General features: G+C 40.8%; 1 protein-coding gene across 1 annotated transcript in view; it reads left to right on the forward strand.

The window, feature by feature from the left end:
• The window catches only part of LOC103708028 (asparagine--tRNA ligase, cytoplasmic 1-like), a 34,824-nt gene extending 24,752 nt beyond the window's left edge, over positions 1 to 10,072 (forward strand). The window contains exons 3-10 of the mRNA XM_008792782.6: positions 2,034 to 2,129; positions 2,290 to 2,330; positions 3,396 to 4,218; positions 6,083 to 6,673; positions 6,960 to 7,210; positions 7,295 to 7,424; positions 7,706 to 7,764; positions 9,596 to 10,072. Of these exons, the coding sequence (XP_008791004.3) occupies positions 3,706 to 4,218; positions 6,083 to 6,673; positions 6,960 to 7,210; positions 7,295 to 7,424; positions 7,706 to 7,764; positions 9,596 to 9,779 (1,728 nt within the window). The 5' untranslated portion in view covers positions 2,034 to 2,129; positions 2,290 to 2,330; positions 3,396 to 3,705 and the 3' untranslated portion in view covers positions 9,780 to 10,072. The remainder of the gene's footprint in view (positions 1 to 2,033; positions 2,130 to 2,289; positions 2,331 to 3,395; positions 4,219 to 6,082; positions 6,674 to 6,959; positions 7,211 to 7,294; positions 7,425 to 7,705; positions 7,765 to 9,595) is intronic.
• Positions 10,073 to 12,389: the final 2,317 nt, after the last annotated feature.

Raw genomic sequence — 12,389 nt, forward strand, 5'->3', positions numbered from 1 at the left:
AGAACCCATGTAACAAAAGAATAATTTAAAATAATGTTTAATAATTTTTCTTGGCTTTTTTTTATTTTTCCTATTTTTATACTTTTTTGAATTTTTCATGATTTTTTTATGGACACTCTGCAAAGTGGAGCAGGACTTCTGAAACAGCCGAAACTACTGAAACTGAAACTCTACGGCCCTGGCAGCAACCGAAATCAAAACAAGTTTTCAAACCTTTGTACATGATTCAATGTATGGGCTTCAATTTCCTATCGATCTGTAGCAAATACTATAATAGCAAAAGATCTTTGAAAAACATCACCACTTGATTTAAGGTTTCCTCCACTTCTTGCCAACTCCTTAAATTCTCTTAAGATTTCTCCACAGATAAAGATGTATCTAACAAACTGTGGCAATTCTCCGGATGAAATAAACTCATGCTTTATAGGTATAGGCTTGAACATTCTGATTCCACACTCTTTTACAACCAATAATTTTAAGTAAGACCCAAAATATAGTAGCCACTCCGTCTGCACACTCTTTTTTTGTGTTTTTTCCCCTCTGTCAGTGAACATTTCAAGTTATATTTGAAGCTTTTCAAAGTGGAAACTTCATTTTTGTTTTGAGAATGACACTTTTGATAAATTCAATTTCTTTGGAGATCTGGATAGTACTTACTATAAACTCAGTTTCCTTAAAGTTCCAGCTTTTGTGCACACTTGTTACTTCAGAGCCCAAAAATATTTGAAGGCCTAACCACCTAAATAGCAAATTGATGCTTTTCTGAGTAGTAGAATATTATTTTTGTCCTCGATCTGGACTTTTCACTGTTTGATTTCTAATTTTTTGATAAGATTTTTTGGTTTCAAAATTAAGGAGCAAGAGATGGAGGGAATGTAACAAATGAATTAGAAGAAAGTACTGCTAAATATAATGTCCCGATGTGCAACTTGCTCTTGAAATATGACCTTGCTCCCTCAAGTGTTCTGTTCATTATATGACTTCAGGTGATGGGCAACAAAAAGCTCCCCATTTCTTTCATCAAATCAAGTCCTTGTTCTCTCTCTCTCTCTCTCTCTCTCTCTCTCTCTCTGAGCTTCTATGAAAACTTGAAACTGTGCCTCTCACTTGATGAACAAGAACACTATTATGTATAGGTGCTGTTACACTATACATCATATTCCCTCTTGAATTCAGGTGCATCAGAATGCAACTTTGCCTGGTAAAAGTTGAAACTGCAAAGTGTCATTATATTTCATTAATATAGCTAGTTAATTAAATGGCACCAATATTTTTTGACAGCAGCAGTCAGGTGAGGAATGTATTATCTAGCAGTAAACATTGTAATGATCAGCAAGCAATGTCTTGACTGTTACAAATCTACTAAAGAAAAACATTACAAGCTCCTTCCTCATTCAACTAGAGTTATTGTTGTTCTTTGTAGTATTACTTTTATTAACTATATTCCTTTTCACTCTGTCCTGCCTTTGTTCTGGCCTTCTTTTTTCTTTTTGGATGCTGTAACAATTTCAAGCCCTTACCATGTTAAGCCTCCTTGTTCCATCATTGCATGTCCATACCATTTAAATTGGTTCTCCATTGCTTATAGTTAACTAGCAGAAACTTAAACGTTGCAAATGTATTCAGATCTTTTGTCTTTCAGCCTTTACAATACATCTACATCAAAATCCTTGTCTATGCGAATTTATATTATGTTGCATTGAACCCCTCTATCACCCAATATTTTTCGAGTCACAATTGGTTCACAGAGCTTCAACTATAACATCTTTAATTTTAAGATGTCTAGAATTTTTCAGGTAAGTGAATATCAGTTGACCAATTTGCATCAAAGCTCTAATGCCGGCCTTCTTCCTCCCAAGTCCCACTAACTTCCAAACAAACACATTCAGTGCGACATTTTTGGGGAAGAAACTCCAATAAAAGCATCACCAACTTTGATCAAATGATACACTTTGACTGTCACCTTCTTTTATTTACTACAACTGATTATATTTATGATAAAAAAATATCAACAGATACTTGTAATATTGCAGTGCCCCTTGGACGCCATCACCATCTGCATTTTCCCAAGACCTGTGTGGAGATTTGTTTCCTATACCTACTGCCAAAAAAAAAAAAGAAGGAACAAGGTGATGTGCCTTTTAACCAATACTTTACCCTTACCTACCCATTCGCTAGATTTCCATTTCTGTTTGCATGATTTTGTATCCATATATATTTTAGCCATTAAATTTATCAAACACTACCAACAGTATAATAAGCTCCGACCTCCTTTTCTTCTCTTTTCAGCTCCAGCAAGGAAGGAGCAGCAGTGGACAAATAGAAGTAAGGTAATTTCCTGGAAATTAAGAAAATTATTGCTATTGATTTTCGGGCTAACAAGGTTAGATAATTTTTTTCCTGCAATTGCATTTTAAGTAGCATTCTTTTCTGTTGCTTAATTAAAGCCCGCCGTACAGCACAGGTCACTTGCTAGTAAAACATTGTCAGAAATTGATTATTAAATTGCAAGCAACCTGAAGGCCAAGAAGTAATTCCCTATTTGCTGCAACAGCTGGCTTTGGAGCTATTCAATTCAAATTTCACCTTCAAAAATTCATAAATAGACTTATTTAAGTGGTAATATTATGGGGGCTCCTATCATGTACAGTGGAACAAATCTCTTGCCTTGTGGCAAAAACGATTATTCATCTCATAAAATTTGTTGCCAAACACAGTAATTGGTTGATTTTTAGAGTTATCAAATTAGTAATTATGGATTTGATGAACTTTTTATGTGTATACAATGAGAACTCTAAAGTAGACTTGTTCAAATACTGGGTGACCCGTCTGAGCTCGGACTATTTTGGATGGGCTTAAGCCTGATTTTTGAGCCTGGAGGAGGGCCGGGCTTGGGTGTACATCGTGCAGACCCATACCCAATTTTATATAATATGTATAATTATATAATATAAAATTACTCGTGCATTCTTGTTTCCTCCTCTCTATCCTCTTTCTCTCTCTCTCCCTCCCACGAGCTCTCGCACCACTCCACCTTCATTGTTGCAAACTTCGAGAGCTTCATCACCGACGACCTCGATGACAATAATCCCTCCGCCACCCCCCTCCCTCCCTCACCTCCTCCTCCTCCTCCTCCTCCTCCCCTAATTCCCACTATGTCCCCCTCCTCTCTTTGGCCCCTCCTATCCCAAGCCCGCCTCACTCCTCAACTTTTGAGATTCGCGGGCTTGATGAATAGTAGGCTTGGATCCGAAATAGACCCAGAAGCCATGCCGAGTCAGATTTGGGCTCTCCTGAGAGCATAATTAAGGCCAAGCCGAACTCAGCCCAGCCCGTGGGTTGATCAGGTCCACTCTAAAACATATCCTAGTCTTATATTATTTTTCTTCTTGCAGAATAAAAATTAGAAGAGTCATGCACTGTGAACCCTGACCCAACTCTAAAATCGAGCTGTCGCCCAAAGTCCCTATTTGTTTGCTTCAGTGCGCGCCACCGCTCAACAACGTGATTCGCTGGACACCAGAAGGAATCCTGTCCTATTCTCTGATCTCCTCATAACATCTGCAGTCGCGTATCAAAAAGAGCAGCACTCTAGCCGCCCCGATACCATTGCTAAAAAAACCCTAGCCGAATTCGAAGTCCCCAAAGCCATCCTCCTCCCGTCTCCTAATCCTCCTCCAATCTCTTCGCCGGACGGCCGAACCGATGCCGGGGGACAACGTGACGGCCGGCCCCGCTGCTGCTGATCCGTCGGTCGCGGAGATGGCGGCGGCCTCCCTCGCCCCCGACGCCGAATCGGTACTGGAGCCATCGCGCCACCGAACCTTCATCAAATCGATCGTCGGCGGCGCCGCCACGGTGGAGGAGCTGGTGGGGCGGAAGGTGGTGGTCGGCGGGTGGGTGAAGACGGGGAGGGAGCAAGGGAAGGGTACGTTCGCGTTCTTGGAGCTCAACGACGGTTCCTGCCTCGCGAATCTCCAGGTCATCGTGGACGCCGGGGTATTCCCGCTATCGCAGCTCGTCGCCACGGGGACGTGCGTGCTGGTGGAGGGCGTGCTCAAGAAGCCCCCCGAGGGGACGAAGCAGAAAGTCGAGCTCAAGGTGGAGCAGGTCCTCGAGGTTGGGCCGGTGGATCCCAGCAAGTATCCGCTCCCCAAGACTAGGCTCACCCTCGAGTTCCTCCGGGACTTCGTCCACCTCCGAGCCCGCACCAACACGGTACAAAAAAGCTCTAATTTTGAATTTCTTTTAATGTGAGAAATGGGTATGTCGCTGTTCTTAAGTGTTTGAATGGTGAAGATGGGTGGCTTTTGAATTGTTAGATTTGGATCTCGTTTACAATTTTACAAATTAGAACCGGATAGTTTTGTTTTTGATTTGAAATATTATAAATTGAACATAGTGGCTAATTCGCGTGATAATCATAAGTTGAATCCTCATGTTAACTATTGTTGAACGTGACAGTTAGATTTGAAGAAATTTATTAGTCTAAGATGATAGTGTAAACAGTTTGTTTAAGGATCAAGGGAGATGGTGAATAGTGAGATGCGTTTTGTGATTGATTGTTAACACTTATCCAGGATTTTGCTTCTCGACCTTTTATCTTTATTTTTTTAGCTCTCAAAATCCATAGCCATGTTAACTTTCTCATTTAATCAGCACTCTATCTGATTGCAAGACATCTATTATGAATGCAAAGTTGTTTGTTCTTGTCAACTCCATATTAGTGTCTTTGTGATCCTCGCATCTAGAGATTCGATATTCTTGATCTGGACCCTCACCTCTAGAGATTTCAAATGATAATGATGACATTATTATCTGCATGTAAATTACAAGCTAACTTCTAAGGCTTTTTTCGCCTTTGATGCTCTCGAGGAAATTCTGGAATTTTCATCCCATCAAAATGTTCCAATTATGAAGTTATGATCCGTTATCTCTTACTTTATTTCATTGCTTTTCACCTACTTCAATCATGAATAGACGCTCAATGGTTCTTTTCTGCTATATTTCCTGCTGCTTAAAAATTTAAAGAAAACCATATTCAACATTAATGTCCTACCCATTTTGCAACATCATTCAGTTTCTTATAGTCATGTTCAAATCTAAAGATATTTGATATCACTTTTAAGAGATTGGAAAACTCAGGGCGTCTTTGCTTGTTGCAACCCTATATTTTGGGGCTCTTGGTGTATTGGGAGGTGGGCTTTGAAGTGCTCAACAAGATTAAAAGTTAGAGGGACTCGAGAAGCCCCAAGACCCTACAAATCCGAATTTTTGGGCATAGCAGAAATCACCATTGAGGTGGATCTCGTTATCCCTAAGGGAATGTTTGGATCACCATGGGTGGTTGGAAGTGAAAGATGTTAGGTGCCTGCAGTGACTTTGAGCTGCCCCCAGCTGAAATCACTTTGACACATTTCTCAGAAGTCAAGACATAAATTGGGAGCTTTAGTTATCCCCTGTGTCATACCCAACAAGTGGAACTCACTTCCTGATCTGAATTTCTTTCACTTACAACTTTTTTTGCACTTTCTGCTGCCTATGACAAACCAAAGACACTAAAAATTGGGGATTGGAGAATCCATGGGCATCACCGACTCATCCAACATCTTCTCTGAACTGTCCTAGATTCTGATTAAAATTTATGCTCCTAATTAGGGATCTCTCACTCTGTTTTTGTTGTGCAAGCCCATTTATCGATGGAATGGCAGGATGTTGAACCTGGCTGCTAAGACAAGGGCTGTGTGCAAGAAAAGAAACAGTTCATACATGATAGAAACTGTACATTGAAATCTGATGAGCATGTCCACCAGGTTGTCTGATTTATCTTTACATGTCAAACTAATTATCAGGTGCATGCTGATACTATTCCCCATTTGCATTGCTCTTTGTTGATGTTTTTTATAATGGTTTATTTTTCAAAACGTATTGTTACATTTTCATGTATCTAGAAATCCGATTTATTTCAGATGTCTGGAAAAATAAAGAAAGGCTGCCAATTTCTCTATGTTTTCTATGCGCTTCTTTTATTTGTTGATTACAAGATTCATTGTATTAGATTTACACCTTGTAATTTTCGCAGATATCGGCAGTTGCACGAATCAGAGACGAATTGGCTTATGCGACTCACACATTTTTCCGTCAAAATGGGTTTCGCTATGTGCATACTCCTATAATTACTACGAGTGATTGTGAGGGAGCAGGTGAAATGTTTCAAGTTACAACACTGTTTAGTGATGCTGAAAAGGTGGAGAAAGAGTTGAAGCAAAACCCTCCACCATCAGAATCTGAGATCGAGGCTGCTAAGCTTCTCGTCAAGGAGAAAGGAGAGGCTGTTGCACATCTAAAATCATTAAAAGCAAGCAAGGAAGAGATCAGTGCTTTTGTGTCTGAACTCACGAAGGCAAAGGAAAGTCTAGCAAAACTGGAAGAGAGATTTATGATGAAACCTGGGATTCCTCAGAAAGATGGGAGGATTGATTATGCTCGTGATTTTTTTGGGCGTCAAGCTTTTCTTACTGTATCTGGCCAACTTCAGGTTGAGACTTATGCTTGTGCCCTAGGTAATGTATATACATTTGGACCAACTTTTCGAGCTGAACACTCCCACACTTCGCGACATTTAGCAGAATTTTGGATGGTTGAGCCAGAGATAGCATTTGCAAATTTGGAGGTACCAACTATTGTTTTCATGTTTCTTAAGATTTCCTTATTCTAGTTAGTGGTGTGTGTACGGCCGTGACCCTTTTTATTCTTTGTACCCAATGCAATAATTGGCAACTTATAGAAAGTGGTTTTTTAAACCTTATTACTATTATTGTTGTGATATTATTATGATTAGGATAAAGTTGTTGTCTTTGTAGAGTTTTTTGTTTAGAATGGACAACATTAGTGTCCAGCTTAGGTTTTAAACTTCTAGGTCCCACATTGGAGTTCATCAAAATTTGCATATATTGCAGGATGACATGAATTATGCAGAGAACTATGTGAAATTTCTCTGCCAATGGTTACTTGACCATTGTCGTGAAGATATGGAATTCATGGTGAAGCAGTTTGATAAGACAGCTATGGACCGTCTGAAGCTTGTTTCTTCAACACCATTTGTGCGCATTTCATATACAAAGGCTGTGCAGCTTTTAGAAAATGTAACAGACAAGAAGTTTGAGAACAAGGTGGAATGGGGAATGGATTTAGCATCTGAGCATGAAAGGTATGCTATTTTTATATTTCGAAATAGCTTTGTGATCATTTTTCTTGGATTCTTTACATTTAGTTGCTCTGTTCAATCATGAAGGTACTTGACAGAGGTGATATTTAAGAAGCCAGTCATTGTCTATAATTATCCTAAAGGGATAAAAGCATTTTATATGAAGCTTAATGATGATAAGAAGACAGTAGCAGCTATGGATGTGCTTGTGCCCAAGGTATGATGTTATCTAGTTTTCTTTTGGTGGAGGAAAATGTGTACTTCTTTCTCCATCAGATAATTAATCTAATTATAGCCTTTCCTAGTGAAATCTCTGTAGTCTCATTTCTAATTCAATTATATTAACTAATATTTAGTTAGTTGCATATAAGTTGTTTATATTTTGATTTACAAAGAATTGAAACCTTTATGGGATAGCATGGTGGACTATATGCATTTTGATTATGATGTGCAATCACATGGCATGTGAAACTTAAACTATTCATTTTTGTTTCCTAGGTCGGTGAGCTGATTGGGGGAAGCCAAAGGGAGGAACGCTTGGAGGTTCTTGTAGACAGGTATGTTGATATCTAGTTACTTGTTGAGATTAATTGTTTTGTAGGATCTTGTTGCATGACAGCATCAAGATGGATATAGAAAGTGGGCATGCCACTTATATAAGAATTCCTATTGTATTCTTTTCCATATTTTGGTTAGTGTCAGTGTTACATATATTATTGCACTCTTTGGTTATTTATTCAATGAACCTTGTTGTTCAAGAGTTCATTTAGATGGTGTATCTCTGAGAGACTATTATTGCAGGCATCTTGTTGCTAGGTCTAAGATATAGCATTTTAAGAGGTTGAGAGGCATGGTGTGCTGGGATAAAAATGATAGTCTTGCAGATTTACTTGCCTTGTTCATGACAAGGGACACATACATTAGATGCTTGTGAGCACTTCCCTCTACTTTCACTAGGGCCAGCAAGTTATTTAACCTAGGAAAAAGTCAAGCAATGAATGTTTCTTTGTTGTAAGTCAAGTCAAATCATTAAACAGATTACCTTTTAGCTTAAGAGAATCTATATAATTTGGGAGGATCACATGTATGTTGCTGAAAGGTGGAAATTTGCTTGCAGGAAAAACCATGTGTCGAGTCTTATTGGGTTTCCTTGTTTAGTAGAGTATGTAGATTCGGTCTTTTTTAAAATTTTGATTGGAGGATATGAAATTCAAATTAGTGCCTATAAGGAAGATATGGAAGAACTCAGATGTGATGATCGGTGCGCTCTGAAAAATAGATAGGCTGTTAGAAGCGGTGGATCTGTAGGCTTAAAGAGTCGCAACTTGAAAGGTAACATTACGATTGGACCCTATGCGGCTGGCCATTTTAATGAGGGCCCATGTTCTATTAGGAGGGGATGGAACCTATCTGGCTAAAGCAAGATAAAAAATGAGAAAGAAAAATGAGATTGGGTCATGTTGGGATCATGCATAGCAGCTAACCTTCTCAATTTTTCAATATCCGGCTCTTTTCTATCATGAGTTAACAAAGATGATTAAATTCCTTTGATCTTTTCTACCCCTAAAATTCAGGATGTGCTGTAGGGAAGACCCTTCCCCCTTCCCATACTCGAACCCTGCAAGTGCAGGTTTAGTAAATGGTTTCAGAATATTAATGGTTTAATCAAGGATGTATCTTTAGAATTATATGCAGAAACAAAAGAGAGATTTTCGTGTTTCAAACTTCACTTTCTCTATCATCTCTTTTCAAGTACAAGCCAAGGATTCTCCATTTGGACCATGATTTCAGGTCCTGAAGAAATTTCAGTAGAAACTGAAATTATTCAGAGTTAAGGCAATTTTGTAAGGTTGAACAGAGAGAATTAGTTACCAGAAAAAAATTTCTGAATTCGAGCGGTTGCCTGGAGATGCATACACTGACTGGCTATGCTCTTCATACTAGGCTTTTTTGAGCTAACTCAATGGCCACCTTACTTTTCTTTGGGATTGGTTTAGCTACCTTCCTGACCTGGTTAGGCTGAAAGGAAGCGCTTGAGCTATTGACTTCAACTCTTTGTGCGTGCTTCATCCCCAGCATGTTAGGTTGCTGTTTGGTGTCTTGTTGCCTTTCTGCATGCTGTCATTCTCCTGCTGCACTTTTTTTGATTTCATATGTAAATTGTATGTTGACTTGCTTCTGTTTTGCCTCACCAAAGTTCATCTCTTCATGTATCCCCTTTTATTTTTCATTCCTAACCGAAGCCTCCATAGGAATAAAAACTTTATTTAATAAATTATCCTGCAAAATTTTTGCATATATTTAAGATTGGTTGGATTGCTTAGTGCTTTATGCTGTAATAGTTAGCCCATGAAGAATGATGCTAAACAAATTTTTTTTTCCTTACAGAATACAAGAGGCGGGATTACCTCTTGAGCCATATGAATGGTATCTTGATCTCCGCCGCCATGGGAGTGTCAAGCACAGCGGATTTGGTTTGGGCTTTGAACGAATGATTCTCTTTGCTACCGGCATTGACAACATTAGAGATGTGATCCCTTTCCCAAGGTACCCAGGGAGGGCTGATCTTTGAATTTCTGTTATTGTTTCCTGTACCAGAGTGATGAATGGTTTGATCCAATATATAATTAATTACAGCATTACTTGGTATTTACATTTTAATTGAGGAATCTAGGTTATAGGATCAAGGAGTTGATCTCAAGAACGGATGTTTTGGCTGTTTCTGTCATCATAATGACTCATTTGGATGATTTTTAGTGATACGTGAGTACTGTTAAAATATTGAACAGGCACAAATGAATCTTTATATGGCAACAAAAAGTTTGCCTCATTTAATCTTACAGAATTTCTCTTTTGGTTGATCCAGCAAGTTTGTATCTTTCGATGGTGCTTTAACAACATGAACTTGAAACTTGGTTCCGGTTGCTTTTGCATACTGATGAGTAAGAAAATTTGACTGCATTTGTTAGATGTGAAGCCGAACGCTGTAAAACGTTCTGACTTCTCATTGTCTTGTATCTGAAGACACGATTACTGGCTGCCCTTCATCCTATTGTGGATGTACCCATGACTCCACGCACATCATTCAATTCTATGTTGGTTTTTGGATGGTGGCGAATGTCACTTTTCTGCTGTTGGAGTTCGTTGCTGTCTGGTTGGGGACAAAAGTAAAACTGAAGCCCGGAGGCATCAGCCGATAATCTGTACCTCTAAAATGGTGTGGGCTAGCAGTAATTCTAATTCATGTTTTTTTTTTTAATTATCTTTGAAATTAAAAGAGTATGTTTTATAATATGAAAAATTATATAAAAAAATATTCAAGATGGCTTTTTCTTATAGTCAACCACTTTTTGTGTTCCTTTACATGTTTGGATTCCTTGCATCTTCGCCGGACCCTTCGCCCACGTCCAGTGCTTCGGCGTCATTCATGGCACCAGATTCGACCAATATGGCCAGTTCACCATGGAGATTTGATGCTTCACTGAAGTCACCATTTGAGTACCTGCTACCTAGCCAATCGGCTGGGTTACTGGTTTTTCTAAATGTAAGCATCACCTGAAAGGAAGCCAGCCTTAAAGAAATAATCTGGATATGCGTGTGTGTGTGTGTGTGTGTGTGTGTGTATGTTTATGAAGCCTCGTTCTGAGTCTTGACAATGATTCTGAAAGAAATAATCTGGATATTTGAAAAAGTGGATGCGAAAAGAGATCAGGGCGGCAGTGTGGTCCCTTGAGGGGGAGAAGGCACCAGGGCCAGATGGTTTTCCATCGTTGTTTTTCCGGAGGTACTGGATGGTAGTGGGACAGGATGTGACGGCGGCCATACAGCAGTTCTTTACCACAGCTGTGATGTCACCGGACTGGCAGAGGACTTTCATCACCTTGATTCCGAAGCGGCAGGATGCTACTGAGCCGGGTCACTTTCGACCGATCAGTCTATGTACCACTTTGTATAAGGCAACGGCGAAGATTCTTGCTGTCAGGATGAGGGACTTACTTCCGAGACTGATTTGTTTGGAGCAGGGTGCTTTCATAGGTGGTCGGAGCATCTCCGACAATGTATTGATAGCTCAGGAGTTCATGTTCGATCTGGGGAGGGCCCCGATGAGGAGGAGCTTGATGGGGGTCAAGCTTGATATGGAGAGGGCCTATGATAGGATGCGGTGGGACTTTGTCCACCAGTCTCTGCAGGTGTTTGGCTTCCCGGAGACTTGGATTCAGTGGGTTATGGGTTGTGTCAGGGCTCCTTCTTTCGCCATCTTGGTGAATGGCACACCCTCCCGCTTCTTTGTGTCGTCAGGAGGTTTGCGGCAGGGATGCCCGCTTTCTCCCCTATTGTTTATTATCTGTGCGGACGCTTTATCCAGATTCTTGCATCAGGCTGTATCTTCTCAGGAGCTGGATGCTTACAGACCTGCAGTGGATGCCCCCTCGATCTCGCACCTGCTGTTTGCGGATGATCTTTTGCTACTGGCCCGGTCGACACGACAGGCCGCCCGAGTGCTGGGTAGGGTTCTACGGGACTACTGTGCTATATCAGGTCAACGGGTTAATTTATCGAAATCTGCAGTTTGCTTCAGCCCGTTGACCAGACGAGAGGAGAAGAACCCTATCATGGAGATTTTGGGGGTGGCAGAGCAGGATGGCTTGTTGAGGTATCTGGGGGTTCCGTTGTCTGGCCGGCGGCTTCGCGGCAGGGATTGTACTTTTCTGGAGGCTAGCATCCGGCAGAGGGTAGAGGGTTGGCAGAGGCACTCACTATCCATGATGGGGAGGATCACGCTGGTTCGGTCAGTCCTTTCCTCGATCCCTACCTATCTACTTTCTACTTCTCATCCCGATGGCGGTTCTGAGGACCATTGAGCAGCTTCTTAGAAGTTTTATCTGGGGGAGGCAGGGTGGGAGAGATGGCATTCATCTGCTGGCATGGGAGGTGGTGTGTCAGTCGACAAGAAGGGGTGGTTTAGGGGTACAGTCTTTGCTGGTGAGGCGGGAGGCTTTAGCGGCGCGACATGTTGCTAGATTTGTTATGGAGCCCGATTGCATGTGGTCCTCGCTGTTGAGGGCTAAGTATGGAGTTTTGATTCCTGGAGGGAGAGCAGCCCGTCACCACTCTCCAGTGTGGAGGGAGATGTGTGCCAGAGCTGGGGCGGTACTGCCGGAGATCAGATGGGCTGTTGGCG

Source organism: Phoenix dactylifera, chromosome 8 (genome assembly GCF_051530095.1).
Source record: "Phoenix dactylifera cultivar Ajwa chromosome 8, Ajwa_hap1_PhDact_Kaust_v1.1, whole genome shotgun sequence".
Classification (NCBI taxonomy): Eukaryota; Viridiplantae; Streptophyta; class Magnoliopsida; order Arecales; family Arecaceae; genus Phoenix; species Phoenix dactylifera.